The 17,589-nt window shown below is 36.3% G+C and overlaps 5 protein-coding genes across 5 annotated transcripts in view; 2 read left to right on the forward strand and 3 right to left on the reverse strand.

Moving 5' to 3' along the window:
- Positions 1–1,509: 1,509 nt before the first annotated feature.
- CBG16592 lies at positions 1,510–5,653 on the forward strand (the record flags this gene model as incomplete). Its single annotated transcript, XM_045244045.1, has 7 exons — positions 1,510–1,606; positions 1,655–3,896; positions 3,960–4,140; positions 4,191–4,305; positions 4,534–4,871; positions 4,916–5,419; positions 5,504–5,653. 7 exons carry the CDS (start codon positions 1,510–1,512, stop codon positions 5,651–5,653), a joined length of 3,627 nt encoding a protein of 1,208 aa, XP_045096010.1.
- Positions 5,654–5,770: 117 nt separating this feature from the next.
- CBG16593 lies at positions 5,771–6,931 on the reverse strand (the record flags this gene model as incomplete). The annotated part of the gene is made up of 4 exons (XM_002641852.1): positions 5,771–6,000; positions 6,045–6,152; positions 6,202–6,714; positions 6,760–6,931. The coding sequence occupies 4 exons, from the start codon at positions 6,929–6,931 to the stop codon at positions 5,771–5,773; spliced, it is 1,023 nt and encodes a 340-aa protein (XP_002641898.1).
- A 924-nt stretch (positions 6,932–7,855) lies between these two features.
- On the reverse strand, positions 7,856–9,716 carry Cbr-nhr-10 (the record flags this gene model as incomplete). The annotated part of the gene is made up of 7 exons (XM_002641853.1): positions 7,856–8,009; positions 8,058–8,428; positions 8,479–8,616; positions 8,666–8,839; positions 9,161–9,327; positions 9,379–9,458; positions 9,604–9,716. 7 exons carry the CDS (start codon positions 9,714–9,716, stop codon positions 7,856–7,858), a joined length of 1,197 nt encoding a protein of 398 aa, XP_002641899.1.
- Positions 9,717–12,523: 2,807 nt separating this feature from the next.
- Positions 12,524–12,568, forward strand: CBG25934 (the record flags this gene model as incomplete). Its single annotated transcript, XM_045244046.1, has 1 exon — positions 12,524–12,568. The coding sequence occupies one exon, from the start codon at positions 12,524–12,526 to the stop codon at positions 12,566–12,568; it is 45 nt and encodes a 14-aa protein (XP_045099855.1).
- A 1,470-nt stretch (positions 12,569–14,038) lies between these two features.
- CBG16596 overlaps positions 14,039–17,589 on the reverse strand; it is a gene marked incomplete at both ends in the record, with an annotated part of 5,933 nt that continues 2,382 nt past the window's right edge. Inside the window, one exon of the mRNA XM_002641854.1 lies at positions 14,039–14,378. Coding sequence (XP_002641900.1) covers positions 14,039–14,378 — 340 coding nt within the window. The remainder of the gene's footprint in view (positions 14,379–17,589) is intronic.

Here is a 17,589-nt window from a genome sequence, read left to right on the forward strand (position 1 = left end):
CTCCTAATTCTCTCACACCAAGTGTGACAATGGTCATATTTCTCTTTTTTCTAGTTGTGTTTTCTATACATCTTTTTCCTCTCTCACCAAGTGAGCATTTCCCATTTTTTCTGTATGTTGTTCCTCGGAAGTGTTTTCCTGTGAATTTCCTTTTTTTGAATAAAGAGAATTTTATCTCTCTCATCCTTTTAATTCTTCTTAAATCAGTTTTTCATTCTCAAAGCTAGGAAGAAGTATGTTGTGGCGTGAACTGGATGACGTCAACCCTCAGATCTACGTGGCGATAACAACTCCCTATATAAGCTTATTAAACTCTGTATTAAATGGTTCTCTCTATGTAAATAAACTCTTAGTTTAACCTCGTCTCATAGCCACCATAAGGACATAACAGTGGCGATCAGAATGAGATGATGGAAGCTGGATCCATCGAACAATGATGTCTGGTGGGAAGCGGAGCGAGGAAGAGGAAAGAGAAGTTCCCCGGTGTTCGTGGATTCGGCATCGAAAAAACCGTCGTGGTGGATGGAGATCTTGGGATCACATTCAGAAAGCCGGGAGCGCCGTTGGAGGTGAAGATCGACGAAGCAAAAATGAGTGAAGATCGAAGAACCGCGAGTGAAGATCAATAAGGATCGATGAACTTCTGACAAATGGTCGTGGATACTAGTAAAGTATACTGTTCCACATAAATTCCAAAATTCAGCAACGGATGGATGCTCTGTATGGACTGGTAAGCAGGCATAAGTACCTGCAGGAAAACCGGATTCATGGACGACGTGCTGGTTGCCCTTGAGATGGAGATCATATCAAAATCGATGCAACAACGACTGAGATGTATCCAGTCAAAAGGAAAGCTGTGGAGTCTGAGCAGCAGCTGTCGTGGTACTTCGTGGAAGATCATTGGCAGTAGACAAGGGACTTTTTGTGAAGAAGGGGAGGTGTTGTGACGTGAACTGTCTGGATGACGTCAACCCTCAGATCTACGTGGCGATAGCAACTGCTATATAAGCTTATTGAACTCTGTATTAAATGGTTCTCTCTATGTAAATAAACTAGTAGTTTATCCCTCGTCTCATAGCCACCAGAAGGACATAACAAAGTATCTTCTTAACACATCTTTGTTGTTCAGATTCAAGTTAATCAGCGTCAGTTTTCATATTCCATAGTTTTTTGGCTTGTGATCTTCAAGAAGGAAGTTTTCTTGATTTGCAACCCGATGGGATACATGAAGAACTTCAAATTCGTCTCACGTCTTCTGGAGATTTCTTCCCTTCAGTTGTTCGACATAATATCTACCTACCACTTTAGTTCACGATGAAACAAAAATATATAACGTGATTTTTTATGTCACACTGGTTCTCATAGAAAAACCGCCGAAGAGCCATCCACGAGTTCATAAGTGGCAATGTAACAGTTCATAAGTGGCAATGTAAGTTTAAAAGAATCTGAAACAAATCATCGAAATACAATTTAAGAGTCACAAGATTGTTTCAACTTTAAAACTGTCAAATGTGGACTCAAACAGGCATCATTTTTGTCATTTTATGTATCAAGTCGAAACAAAGTCTGAGAACTGAGCTGGTTCGTGATGAAAGATCATCTGGAGGTTTGTTAGGAATTTTGATGACGCGATTCAAAAATTGAAACGTTTCAGACTCAGAACTTCTCATCGTCTATAACAAACTCGCTACATTGAGTCGAATCGTCAATGCTATCGCTCTCCAATCGTCTTCTATCCAAAAAACGGTCAAAATTAGAGAAGTTATCACAGAACTTCTTCAAGCCAACACCGAAAGTTTTGCTATTGTTACCAAGAATGATCTCAGTAAGTTCCGTCCGGAACTTGAAGATTTGGAAACTCGTCTGAAATCAATTGCTAGCGACTATCCAAACGGTAAGAGTACGTTTGATGATATTAACAAGATCATGCCCATGCTGAACAAAGCCACGAACTTCAACAGATTTAAAAAAGGAATCGGTTCACATGTACAAACGTTTCTGGATCATATCAATGATATACATTTCAAAAACAATTTTATCGCATGTGATTCGACCGTTGTTGAAAATGCGAAGAAATATTATGATCTATCCGACAAAAAGGATATCGTGTCTTTGTATACCAATGAGGATAAACAAACTGTTAAAACATTGAAAGATAACAGTGATAAATTGAAGATGTGCATGCAAAACTTCAAGAACTACGGTAGAAAAGTACGGGAACCATTTGATGACGAATACGAAACAATCGGCGATATCCTACTGATGAGGCAGAATATTGACAAGATAAATAATGCTTCTGAACTGGAAAACTTAGGAAACTATGTGAATACCCTGATGTCGATGGCAACCAAATTGGAAAGTTCCATGAAACAAGAGAAAATTACAACTGTTGGAAAAATGTTGAAAAGAGGAATCCAGCATCTGAAAACTATTGCTGAAACCAAAAATGGTCCTGCTCATTCATTGACAGCTGGCTTTCTAGAAGTCGATGATCTCATCAAAGTTTCTGCTGACTTGAAAAGTGACTGGTTCAAAAAGGAAATTTCTAGAGGAAAAAGTACAGAAGAACTGGAAAAGAGTCTTCATGGATTTTTCGAGTTTGGAGAGAGAATGGTCAAACTGAGGGAACGATGGAAGAACTTTCAAGCCGAGTTCAGTGCATCGAGTGATGAATTGGAAATCACCGCAAAGATGCTGATAGTAGTAGAAGATCGCTCACAACATATTGATGTCGATGCGTTGCATAGTCTCAATAACACTGTCAGTTCTTGTTATGCTAATGTGACCTTGGAACCCGGAAATCGGAACTTCACAAATTTCGATATTGAGAAATTGGTATTCGAGAAAATGAATACATTGGTCCATGACGTCCAGAATTGGGTTGACAAAGTGGTTCTCACCATAGATCCTGATGTTATCAATCATTTTCTTGATGATTTAAACAGCCATACGTTCTCTACAAAGGATGTTAGTGAAATGGTCCAAGAAGTTGCACAACTACATGGTTATAAAGTATTTCGAAACTTTATTTCAATGTTTGATGGACTTGAAAAGTTACAAAAAGAATTCGGAGATGTTTTCAACACAGGGAAAGCAGATAATGCAAAAGAGGAATTCGAAAAAGTTTTCAAAAATTTGGGTACATCCAATTACATGAACTTTTCGTCCTGTCTCAAAGATGGGAAATTCGCTACACATTCTATAAATGAGGCAATGAAATATGTGGCACCTGCTCTGGATACAAACCATTTCGAAGGGACTAAAAAACTGTTCAAACAGTTCTTGGAGATGAGAAAATACTTAACCGGTGTTGAGAAACATATCAAAGAAATCGGACAAAATATAAAACCATCAGAAGATAATCCTGTTTTGAAGTTTCAAAAATCAAAGGAAGTATCAGTTAGTTTTAGCCGAGGAGTAAGTATGATTCATGAAATGGCAAAAGCGTATGAGAAGAAAGAACAACTTCTGAAATCTACAAAATACAATCCAGTTGTCAGTAACATCATACGAACGAATAATTCAAATGATTTTGTGCGAACCTTCTGGAAAAATCCAGCGGAGAAAATCACCAAACTTCTAAAAGATCTGACCACTTTGAACGAGTTTGCTGCAACAGTCAAGGATGCGGAAATTGAAAAAATGAAGCAGATTTTCTTAAAAGCAAAAAAAGTGGAAGGATTTCCAGAAGTTTTTGGTTCAGTGTACAATCAATTGAAACTAATTCAATATTCGGACGGGGAAAAGTTTGGAAACCTGGAGAATGCCAAAGAATTGAGCGATCTGGATTTGGATTTCTCATCTCACAGAGGATATTTTCCTGCTGCTTCACTGAGTGTTGGAAACATTAGAACGTATTTCGATGATATTTTTGACCTTGTTGACAAGCCTAGAAAGTGAGTTTCGAAAAATATTTCTTTCGAAACTTCTTAAATAATATTACCTTATTTGTTTTTCAGAAAACGAACAGTAAATGCATTTGGTCTGGTTTTCGGGATCTCAATTGCCATATTCATTGTCGTGGCCATAATCGGGATTGTTGGATATGGATTGACTGCAAGTGGAAGAGAAAGATACAGGAAACTCTACTTTTACTATTTCCCAAAGCCGAAAGAATTCGCGAAGCGGTGGAGATATTCGGTACGTTTCTATCTTTTTCTTACGTATACTCACTTCGGACTCTTATCCAGCTATTCATGGATCGAGTTGATGGTAAGAATGCTCTTTTGGAGGGTGTCCGAGAAATTCATAAGGAACATGTTCTGAAAGCTGTGAAGCGAGGAGTCTACATTAATGTGTATGCTAGTGAGTCGGTTTTAGCAATGTGCATTTTTTTAATGTTATCATAAAATATTGAAAAATTGATGGTTCCATTCGATTTATCGCAGTCGATTACGTAGGGACAAGTTTTAACCCAAAAAAATAATGAGTTTCTAACGACCGGTACAAGACTTCAAAGATGGACTTCTGAAAAGGGGAGAAAAATTTGGTCGCCCTGCCCCCTTTCATTGCGGCGCCTAATGTTATGATCAGATTTTCCACCTGAACTTGGCAACACTGCTCTCCATTTGGCAACGAAACGAGCTTACCCAGAAATCGTGGACATTCTGATTAGATATGGAGCTGATCGAACACTTTTGAATGCTCAAAACAAGACCCCAGAACAGATGATTCCTTCTGATTATCGGGAAAATCAAAAAGAGAAAATTGCGAGATTTGAGCAAGTAGAAAAGATTTATAAGAAGTATCGGAAGAAGAAATTCCGGTTACATGTACCTGATTTATTTCCAAATACTTCCTTCCACATTTACATTGACGGACGGACTGATGATGAACTTACCAATGCATTCACCGACAAGTTTCAGGCTATCGTGAGTTTCGAAATCAAAATTTTAAAATTTTATTTGCATTTCAGTCATCTGATGGATTTCTCCCCACTACAACTCACTGTATTGTGAAAACTGATAAGGAAGGACTCTTGGAGACAGACGATTTGAAAATACTGCTTTGGATATTCAGTGGAGTGATAATAGTAAAAGATTCATGGATGACGGAATGTTTAAAAAATGAGGATCTCATCAATCATGATGCTGATTTCCTGGTAGAGAAAGTCAAGTATAAAGGAGTGGTCTATGATACTGTAACCCAGTGGACAACTGCAATGGCTAAAGGAGCAATGCCATATTTATATGGATTCTACGTGGCAGTTGTTGTGCCGGGATATGAGAACAGTAATAGGAATCTTGATAGTAGAAAAAATAGGTTTATCATATTTTCAGTTGCTCTGCTTTCCAACATTGTGATGATGCACGGAGGTGTCATGCTCGATAAATTTCCGGATAAAGAGGAATACAATATCGGTTCTCGTCCATATCTCCATGTCAACACTTCACCTCTTTTTGTCATTCACGATGGAACGGTTAGTTCGTTTTTATTTTATTATACTAGCCTGGCTGGCGCGCCTTCGGCGCGTTTTTGTTGCTCAACTTCTCATCATTTCCAGGTGAACTTGGACCATTACAAGAATGACCCGGATAAAATGTACACTTTGTTCACGGAACAAGAATTCATAATGTTCATGCTGAAACGAGATGTTCATGTGAATCCCAACCCAAATCCTCCACCAGTTGCAATTAACGGACTAATTGATTGATTGATCTTCTTTTTTATGTTTTACGAATGAAATTTATTTATTTAATTGAACCAAAAAAGTGTGATCGTTTTTACATACAAAATTTCTTATAAATGGGTCGAGTCTAGATTCTAGAATCTAGAATTTGAAAACGGTTTTCAGGGATTTCTTCTTGTCGGGTTGTTCAACCACAACTTGATTTCCCTCGATTGGTCCCAAGTCCTCTGACTCTGTATCAACCACTTGGAATTCTGGCAAATAGTTATCACAGATGTAGACGTTGGTTTGTGGATGGCAGAGGAAGATGCATCCACGAGATACTGGAACTTCTTGTCCAATTGGGAGAGTTTCGTTTCCAATTACACAGGCTGGAAATAGAGGTTTACTCGAGTTCAGATGTTTTGCAACTTACACTCCTTTACGATATGTCCAAAGTTGCATTTCATATTTGCACCCTTCTTCTCATCGGTCCATTGGCTGGCATGAGCAAAGGTCTTGTCATCCATGTTACATTGCAATTCTGAAAATTGATTGATTTTCATTTTTATTTTTGATTTTTATGGATTTACCATCGACGCTGACTTGCTTCAAGCTAACATGTCCTAGTTCAGCCTCAACACATTTCACGTAAGATCCATCTAGAAGTTGTCCGAATTCTCCGATAAGAACTCCCAGTTTTCCAATAACACATCCGACGACGTGGCTCTCGTAATAGCTGTAATGTGGACGGAAGCATTGCATGAGACGTCCGTCGATTGAGGAATCAACTGGATTGACTTGTAGCTCAACCCATTTCTCATCTTCAGAATAAATCGTTTCGTTGAAATAACAACCAGCTGCTCTCTCGACAACCTTTTTCAATGCTCCTCCATAGATGTTACAGTGAAGAACAACAGTTCCGTTGCTGAGACTTCTTTTCTCTCCTGGATGCATGACTTGTCCATAAGCATCGATACATGCAGTAGCTTCATAGTTCAAGACACCATCTTCTCCTTCTTCACACGAGAACAAGAAGTCGTGCTCAATGCTGGTCTCTCCTGGTTTCAAGTAGTCGTCACTATCCACATTGGTTGGAGAGCATCCTGGAAAAAGTATGAAATCATCACAAATGATAAAAGGTTACTCACCTAGCGGCACAATCTTTGGCTTCTGTTGATTTCCCTCAAAAATGTACTGGAACTTGATAAAATTTTGAACCCAAGTCTTCTTCAAGACATAAGGTTTTGTATAGTTTCTATCAAAAACTGCTGCTGAATCAGCTAGTTGTAGACAGATTAAAGCTAGAATTGCCGTCTTCATTTTCGATTTATTTATTGAAAAATGAGAACTGTATAAAATTATGATATGGAATTCCTGTTTTCCACAGAGCATTATATAGTGGGATTAGTCTGTTGTCTCTCCGGTTACTGTAGTATTTTAATGCGAGGTGTTGCTTTACGAACTATTTGGACAGCTTTCCAGAGGCAGTGGTCAGAAAAATCAGCATGGAAAAACACAAACGAAAAACAGAAGAAGATGATTATACAGAAAAAAAATAAGAATCGATTTATTTTGGGAAATGAGTACATATATATATACAGGTCAATATTTGCTAAATGTTTATTTTTTCGAATTTCAATGGGTTTTACATCACGCAGCGCCCGGTCTTCTTGATTGAAGGAGGCGGGGCAGGAAATGTTTCGTTTTTGGAGTTACGGTATCTATTCTGACGTAACGGTGTACAAATACTTATTACTAGTGTAAACCAGAGATGTTCTGTTTCCGGTTTCAGTATTTCGGATTCTGTGTGTGTGTTATTTTTTAATTCCGGATTCCGTGAAAAAGATTTTTGTCCGAATTCCGGATTCCAAATTCCTTAGTTATTGTACATCTTTTGTTAGAGTAATCTTTATCAATATTTCTTTTAATTAACTCTTTTTATTGAAATATACATTTTTATTTAATATCAAACATGAATAAAGTATCAAAAGAGGCAGATCATATATTGGGACAGAATCTAGACGACAAATTTGGCTGAAAATGGTAATGAGGTGACAGTTTTTGGGAGAATAACGGATACTATTAACTGATAACAAATACCCGTTCGGAACAATATTTTTTAGTTAAATTACAATCGGAAGGTGGTTTGGTATATCACTGATTTTTGAAGAAAAGGCACTATGATGGATGAATATCGACAGGTTAAACAACAGAAAACTAAATGAAAGAGTATTTTTAAAAATTTCAAATATCTGACTCTGTTTTGATTCCAAATAAAAGTTGTTTTGCGAAAGTAGAAAATTGAATTTGATCAAAGAAATCAGCAACCAAAACAGCTTCTTTCATCTCCACAGCCATTGTTGCAAGTACAGTTCCCAGAAGAAGGAGTCGACCAAATCTTCAAAACTTATAATTGAATGAATTGTTACGATTTTGTATCTCTTACCGATCGCCGGCATCTTCTGGCCCCTTCTTCTTGACCATATAGCGATAAAGAGCATTAGTAATGGCGCTTCTGCCATCACTCAACATTTTCTTGGCATTTGCATCAACGTCATCTGCATCTGGATTGAGGAAGAAAATTGCTTTGAATGCAGCAAACTCAGTCATATCAATTTCCATTGTTCTCATTGGTTTCAAAAGTTGATCCAGCATTTGATACTTCTTCTTGTTAAATCCTAATGGTCTTGTTGGCTCTGGAGTTCTATCGAAATAGGCTCCATCTGGAAAGACAATGGTGTCTGGACCATGATCGGGAGAGTTGAAAACATGAACGAGAGATGGATAAGTAATTGCTGAATGACGGAGGAGAGCGAGCTGAAAATAAATAGGATGAGAACACTCAGATTGAAACAATAAATAACAACCTTATCTGGAAATGGAAGAGATTGAAAAACAGGCAATGTCTTTGCCCATTCGATCATCACAAACCAATCCCTCTCATGCCAGTAATGATAATCGGTTTGGGTTGCAAAACGGGTGTTGGATATAGTGTGGCGAGGAGACTGGAATCAAAATTTCAGATATTTTGATGAACTTCTTTTCTTTGCTCACCAAAACAGCCTTCTCCGCCATAAAAACTTCGTCCATCAGAAGACATGGAGAAATGACAGCTTCAAGTAATGTCCTTGATGGAAGATATTCTGACAGTCGAAGTGCACAACACTTTGCTTCGGTGAGTGAGAGAAAAGATAGAGCTGTATCCTCATTTCTGTCTGTTTCGGAAACCTGAAAAAAGTTTAATAGATGATTTTTTTTTAATAGACTGAATTATAGTCAGCTGAATTATTAAAAGCAGTTACAGTTATTATTTTGGTACAAAAAATGGAGCCGTGGAAAAGAAACGAGACAACTTTTTTGCTGAAAACCTCTAAACAGGTCGTAAAGTGAAATTGTTCTAAATCCAAAAAAAACCGGTAAACGGACAAAAATCGAGATTCAAAATCCGGAAATAGTAATAATTTTTAGGACACGGTAGTTTTCTCTGTGGGACCTGCTCTGATTTTTGTACCCGTTTTTTTTGTATTTGGGATATTCTATACAACTCACCATTGACGGAGAGCATTCCTCACTAGCTTCAATTTTCTTAACCGGAGGATATCTTCTTGTTCGTTTTGTATATCCAATTGGATCTCTGTTTTGTTGAATCGCATTTCGATCCATTCCTACTTGAAGACATTTCTCGAATCGACAATGACGACATGCACATCTAACACCTGAATTCAAAATTTTGAAATTTTAAATTTTAAAAAGTGAATTTTTCTCACTTTTATCAACTGGACATTTCTTCTGAAACTGGCACTGAAACGTCTGATTCTTCATGATTGTTCGACGGAAGAATGTTTTACTGAAATTGATAATCCGATTGAAGTCCGCGTACATAAATTATATTATGTGCTCCCTTGCGAATAATAAAAAAGAATGACAAAGCGACAATCAGTGGGTGAAACATCCTAGATCATGTCAGACTTTGTGTTTTAATCAAAACTCACCATCCATTACACGAAGGAACACCATAATGGTATCCTGTTGAAATATCCTGACAAACTAAGCAACATTCCTCTGGCTGCGATGAATTCGAATTCGCAGATGCGGGGCCCGTCATTTTCCTGAAATTCCGAGAATAAACTTCAATAATTTCCACATAAGGACAAATAAAAATGAGCAGAATTTCCGAAAAGAAAAAACATCAAATAACTGTTTAGTCCGAATTTATCCAGATTTCACTACAAAAATGCTTCAAAATCAAACTTTTTCTTTAGACTAAAGTTTATGTCAAAATAGACCATTTTTAGAATTTTCAAGCAAAAAATGGACTGAAAATGATCTATTTTGACATGAATCCAAAATTTCAGCTGAATATCTTGAAAACGCACCGAGTTAGAAAGGATCAAAGTTTACTTGTGATATGAAATATCTATTTTGTCTGATTTTGAAATATTAGTTCGAGAAATTGGAATTCAAAAGAATAGAGTAAACAATAATTTCAATGATTTAAACAAAGGGGTTGAGGTATTTATGCAACAGCAAAAATAAATTTCAGCAAAACAAAAACTTATAAATGACACCCATAGAGAACTAAATATATCATATTTTCCAGAGATTAGACCTTCTGATTCTTCAACTTTATGGCGCACAAAAAACTTTTTCTTTTCAAAAATTCAAAAAATATTCAAAATCAATAGAGTCTTTCCAATTGGGGAAACAAGAACTGTCAGTCTATCTAGTAACACTATCTTTTTCTTTTTCTGTCCTACTCTCCACGCCACTCAAAATTTAGATAACAAATCTCGTGATGACGAAGATTCTCTGTCTCATTTCTCTGCGTTGATAGCGGTTTTTATGTTCCAGATTATTTTTCTATTTTTATGTGAAGATTTGGAAAAGGATTTTTATGGGAATTAACTGAAATGATTTGGGGATAAGGGGCAGAGTCTGATTTCATTCTCAATGACACATCAGGTAATTTTGTGTGGAAGAGAAGAATTTTGAATTATTAGTTAGACAGAAAGTGAAACATTTTGAACTCATTGAAATATTTCCCACGACTTCCAAAGGGGGTCTATTTTTGGCGTTGAACTATGAAGGAAATCATCGAAACAGTGCGGGAGCCCTTAGAATCAGAGATCATAGGAAAAGTGGAGAGGGAAAAGAAATGAAAGGTTGGAAAGGTGGGGGACGATGACGAGAGATGGAAAGAGACAGAGACCGAAATGTGAAGGAAGAGAGAGTAACCACGGGGATGCCAATACGAGAGTTTGTCTCGAGAAATTAGATAGTGGGAAGGGCAAGAGACCCAGTGAAGTTATAGAGGAACGAGAGAGTTGTAGACAATGTGTCCCGAAGGTAGAGACGCAGATATTTGCAAAAGGCTCAAAAAAGAGACATAGAGAGATCAAATTAATAAGGGTAAGTCAAAGTGAAAATCAAAGTGAAAAGGATTAGTCTGGAGAATTAAGAATGAGACAAGATTTATTAAAGACAATGAATCAGCTGGTTTTGCAAATCTTGTTTTTTTTTCTACTTCCTTGATCTCAAAATTGGTCTCTATCACATATTTTTTGGAACATGTATTTTTAGTTTCCAAAAATTTTAGTGTTTTCTAGTATACATTTCTGGCTATATTTATAAACAGAATATGCAAAAAAAAACAAGAGAACAAAAATCAACGAGTTATAATATCTATTTGCAGCTGTCTCAAATATTAGACACAAGAAGTCACACCAATAGTGCTCTTCTCCTATACTGAACGTGCATTTTTCGAAGCGAGAGAAGTTCTACAAGACTAATCCGTTTTAAGAAAATAGTCATCAAGTAGACTGAAAAAGATCAGAAATCTAATTTCTTTATGGCTAATCCATTTTTTTTTCTAACTTTGCAATCCAGTACAAAGTGTGTACCAAAAGAGAGATTGGGCATTCTGCATTTTCTGGGATATATGCAGCAAAGTAGAAATAGGAGTAGGTGGAGAGAAATAAGTCACAAATGTCTCAAAAAAAAAATGAGGAAATGTGTAGTTTCAATGAACTTTCTTGTGATCAGAGAGCCTGGGAAAATATGCAATTTGTCGGTGAACAGATTGACGTCGAGTAAGAAAATATATGATTCAGAAAACAGGAGACAAAAGACAGAAGGCAAAAGAACACAGGTGGTGGAGATGACAAAAGACTTCACGAAGAGAAAGGAAGTTCAAGAAGAGAATTCCGGATAGAAAAAATGAGATTCCCGGGAGATGTACATTTCAGAGATTTCAGGAAGTCAACTTTTGAACTCGGAAGTCGGAAGTAAACTAAGAAGAAGCTAGCTTGTTCTGTTAAATATCCCGGAGCATAAAATTATGATATTGGGGCTAATTTCGACATTTTTGGATTTTTCTGCTCAAAAACGAACAAATCTTGCATTTTTTTTGCAAAAATTCTATGGCGGAGTTCAAGGGTCGGAAGTCGGAAGCTAGTTTTCGAATTGGGAATTCGGAAGTCAGAATTTCTAACATCTCTGATCTATATAACTAGCTGATCGTATACCTCAAACTTTCTCACCCCACGTGTTTTTTGAGAATCCCAGACCCGGAAGTTTGAACTCAATTTCCTCATCATAGTAGGTCTGGTGAGAGCTGATGAAACGAAAAAAATGTTATGGTTCGTGGGAAATAAGTTTTTTAAAAATTCAAAGATCTTTTTAACCGAATTGAAATTTCTGCAGAAAGAAATTCTGAGAATAACATCTAAACTTTTGGAATCTGAACAATTTAGTTACAGAAAAAACGGCTGACGAAAGGGTAATCTAATGAATCCCACTAAAAAACAACAAAAAATGCGTTAGACACCAAAAATGTTAGCTATTCCTAGAATTCGGTGAAAAAGAGGCTTATGGAAAATGACGAAAAATTGGAGTGATACCTGTGATTATTGCATGAAATGGTGTAAATTGATTCAACGAGGAGGCCAACCCGTATAACTGGTTTTTGTTTCTCTATTTGTAATCCCTTTTTGGAGAGAAATAAAAACACTGGGCGATATTTTCAGGTTTATTCTGATTTTGTGACAGGTATAGGGAAGAATCTTTTTTGTTCGTTTCCGGGATATACAAAAACAATGAATAAATGAATTTATTGATCATTGGTTAATCAGGTTTCGTTCTGTATCTTCTTTTCTCTTCCTCTTTCTCTTTTTTGACTACCCACTTTTGAAAATTAATTCCGAGTTGCCCGGATTAGAGGGAAGATCTGCCGGAAGAGAAGAAGATTGAGTTGCTCTTTATGAGCATAAGACTGAATGAATGAATTGGAAATTAAAGAACATGAATTAGAAACCAAAGTTCGTTATTTGTGTCTGAAGTGTCAAAGATTTTCGCCATCAAAATAATTACAACGTTGTGAATGTCCAATAAAAGCTCACCGTCCACTTTGAGCCCGTATATTTAATTTCCTGAAAAAGATATCAAAATGTGGCCAACTGACAAAATGTTTATCATAATATCAAAAACATTTTGTTAATCAGCCACTTTTAGATACCTTTCACAGAAACCGAGATGAAATGCCTCAAAGTTAAAATTTAGACATTACGAATTCAAATTCAACAATTAAATTTTGAAATGTTCAAACTCAACAATTGAATAGTACATTTATTCCAAAACCTCATGGATTATTAGGAGACGCTGTGATTCCCAAATATTCAAAGTTGAATGGTCTGTGTTAGTTTAGGAAGCATCACGTGTTATGTTTTATGACCTCATTATTAGTTTTTTCAAGATGAGAGATCATCGAGATGCTCCAATAGACATTGGTTCAAAAAACAAAAAATATGAATAAAAGGATCAGAAAATGACCTAGGATTTTTTGCACTCTAGAAACGGAAGAGTCTTACGGCTATATACTCAATTTTTTTTTTGGAAAAAAAACAACGGAAAACTAGACAAAAACCAGTGAAAAGTGAGACAATAAGTACCGAAAATGAGCATGTTTTTAGATTATTGTAGTTGCTAGAATAATACAAAACGAGGATCTTTTTTTCAAATACCTCTGAATCCAGATCGGTGATTAGGGATGCCCATTAAACACGAAAAACCAAAAACCAAAAAACTTCCCAAATGAAGATGACGAATCAGATCGATTGTCGAGTGCACCTTAATATACCACCATCAGCCAGACTTCACGTGAAGGATGGAAGTTTCCACTCAATTTTCTTTGATTTCGGTCGTTCTCTGAGTTTCTCCACTAGCGACCATTGAGACAGTTCGTTGTAACTCCAAAGAACAAACAATTCTTCTTTCTGACCTGTCTTAATTTTCCTCCTTTAATTTGCTATGGAACCAACTTTGATGTATTCAAAAGTATTCATAATCAACAACAACACGAGATAAAAAATCAACGAAAACAAAAAAAAGTAGCGAGGCTTTCAGGTTAAGAAACAATATAATCAACGTTTGTCAGTACTCAGAAAAATGGTGAATGTTGAAGACATGAAGGCGACCATCGTCATTTCCAACAGCCAAGTATCCTCCTTTGGGTGAAAAATCAACGCAACTGGCATGTGTCACTTTTCCGTTCCTTTCTGGGAAGTTTTTGAACGTTGTCTGACTTGCCACATGGACAAGACGAATGTGATTCTCTTTTACTTTTGAGCAAATAGCCATTAATTGAGCATCGGAGTTGAAGGCGATCGAGGAGACAGATGTGACAAGGTTGGAAACATTGAAAAGAGGAGTTGGAGTAGTAGAATCACGGCAGGAATGACCGGAGTAAACATTGACAATTCCAGTGTCACTTCTATAAAAAATGTTTGCATAACGTATTTTATAACGGCGTCTTACCCAGTGGCAAAATAATCTCCATGCTGGCTGATGGCAAGAGTTGTTCCATGGACGGCTCCATCATCTGTGAATGTGTGTTGAGCCGGTTTGGATCCAGGTAAGCCAATTGTAGCGATTACAACCTGACCAGCCTCTGGAAGCTATGCGAATTAACATTATAATTTTTAGTATGAAACTAACGGCAAATAATCCACATCTCGCAGCTGTGCGATGGGAAGAACTTGATACAGGTAGCGTTGGCAGGAAGTGAAATAGTTGTGATGTGTTCCATGGACTGTAATAAACGACTTAAAACTACTCCATTTGGACAGACTTACAGTAGAGTGAAGCACATAGACGTGTGAATTGTGTCCGGCGATAGCTAGAAATTGAGAATCGTGGGAGACTGCGAAAAACCGGACGCCTTGTTTTGGAACAGCTTTAAAATTGATATGAAAAAACTATAATTGTTTTGTCATGAACTTACTGTTCGGAGGCTTCAATTGGGTTATTTGTCTGGTGTCCATATTGTACTGCATCAAGTATTCCTGTCTCGTCGAAGAACAAATGACCGTATGCCCTTGTCCAGCAATTTCCATACAATCAATTGGAAACTTCGTGAAAGTAGCGCTTTGTAAGAAATGATCTTTCTTCACCTCGCTGCTAACCTGAAATTGATAAGTTGGCTCTGGAACTCGGATTCAATGATCACGAACTTCAAAAAGTTGAATATTTCCACCTTGATCTCCTACGATTAGAACGGGACGAGTTCTGTGAAACTTGACCGATGTGATTCCTCGATTGAATCGATGTCCAATATTGAAATCTTTCAGAAGGGTTGTACGAATAGTCGTTTTTGGGAGTTTCACATCTTTTGCCAAGTATCCTGCCGCAGATTTTAACAATGATCCTTCTTCATCATCTTCTTCTGAAAAATGAATAAAATTTTGAAAGATTATAATCATTTATGCAACCTGCAGATGCATCAGCCCATTTCGGAGTTCCTCCGTGCCGTTTTTTGAAAGCTGCTTGCAGACGGCCGATATATTCCTATAAATTGGATTTTTAATTATAAAATTATACACTCAAATATACCTTTGAATCAAGTTCTCCATGTTCTTCATCAGTCGTTCGTTTCAGTTCCACTTTCAATGTTTTCTTTACTTTCTTGGGAACAGAAACCACGAGATGGTCATCATCCTCGTCATGCCAAGCTGCCTTTTCAGATTCAATTACAGGTCGCTTACTCATTTCTGTAAATTAAATTTTCAAACATGTTTAAGTTAAGATTTCCGGAAATTTTTTAGTTATAAACTGAAAAAGAAAAATAGAGAAAAAAGAATTTTTTTGTCGTCCACTTCCGTGCACTCTGTGCAAACACCCTCACGATACTTTGCACATAAAAAGTATTTTTATTTCAGCAGTTTCAAAGTTCTTTTATCAGTCTCAGACATGTTTTTCTGTTTTTCAGCGTTTTTCATATGTTTTCCTCAAAATTCTCATTACCAGGAGTAATTCGAAACGTCAGAATGGTCACCAGCACCGCTCCCGAAGCAGAACTGGCACCAATCGAGCAAGCGAAAAAACGGGTAAGTTAAAGGTGGGGGGACATGAAAAAAAATGGGCAAATTCTCTTATACAACCATCTCTTATACTACTTTTCTCTCATACTACCAAGTCTCTTTTACTACCAAGGTCTCTTATACTACTTCTTACCACAGAGTCTCCCATACTACCAAAAGAAACAAGAGTCTCGAAATTTCTAGAACGTACACAATAGAGAACTGTAAAATAATCTTCACAAATTTCACAAACTCAGGATTTTAATGTTTAATTTAAGTCTTAAACCCCAGCCCATACTTCCCTCACTACCAATTTTTCTTAATTGTTTTTTCTCAATCCTATTTCATTTCCTTTTGCTTTCAATATTCCTTCGTTTTTGCCAAATTTTCCGTTTTTTCCCAATTTTTCTCAATTTTTCCCAATTTTTCAATTTTCAATTTTCCTCAAGTTTCGTGGTAATTGAAATGTTCTCATTTTTTCATATTTTTCTAAATTATTGAACGAAGAAACAATCACAATTCAGTGATTTTCCCACAAAAATTCAAAACTCCCAAAAATTGGCCCAAAATGAGCTATTTCTTTCGAAAATTGTTCGAACTGGGCAATAAAACACTACAAAAACTATTAAATTGATTTTTTTCGATTAATTACCACGAAAATTTGAGCAAAAACTATGAAAAATGAAGGAAAATAGAGAAAAATGGGATTTGCGAAAAGCTGTGAATTTTGCGAAATTTCCCATGGAAGAGAAAACCAGCTCGGCCACGGCCATGGACTGATGACGTCATCACTGGGAAATTTTATTTTGGGATTTTTCTCCGTTTTTCATAGTTTTTGCTCAAATTTTCGTGGTAATTAATCAAAAAAACTTAATTTAATAATTTTTGTAGTGTTTTATTGCCCATTTCGAACAATTTTCGAAAGAAAACAGCTCATTTTGGGCCAATTTTTGGGAGTTTTGAATTTTTGTGGGAAAATCACTGAATTGTGATTGTTTCCTTCATTCAATAATTTAGAAAATTATGAAAAAATGAGAACATTTCAATTACCACGAAACTTGAGGAAAATTGAAAAATTGGGAAAAATTGAGAAAAATTGAAAAAATGAGAAAAATTGAAAAATTGGGAAAAAACGGAAAATTGGGCAAAAACGAAGGAATATTGAAAGCAAAAGGAAATGAAATAGAATTGAGAAAAAACAATTAAGAAAAATTGGTAGTGAGAGAAGTATGGACTGGGGTTTAAAACCTAAATTAAACATTAAAATCCTGAGTTTGTTTAAACATCCTGAGTTTGTTTAAACATTTTTAAATTAAACATTAAAATCCTGAGAAATTTAGAGACACAAAAATTCAAAACAACTAATGCCTTTCAGCCAATGCCCAACAATTTCCACAATTTTTTTTTATAAAGAGTGAAATATATGACACAAAATCAAAAAGAACAATCAAAAGACAATGAGAAGTGAAAATTTTCTGCCGTAATTTTTGAAAATTCAGAAATATTGAGATTCTGAAGTTCTGAAATTCTGAGGGTTTGAGGCCCTGAAATTCTGAAATTTTGAAGTTCTGAAATTCTGAGATTCTGAAATTCGGAAGTTCTCAGATTCTCCATTTTCTGAAGTTC

Source organism: Caenorhabditis briggsae, assembly GCF_000004555.2.
Source record: "Caenorhabditis briggsae complete genome, chrIII, whole genome shotgun sequence".
NCBI classification, from domain to species: domain Eukaryota; kingdom Metazoa; phylum Nematoda; class Chromadorea; order Rhabditida; family Rhabditidae; genus Caenorhabditis; species Caenorhabditis briggsae.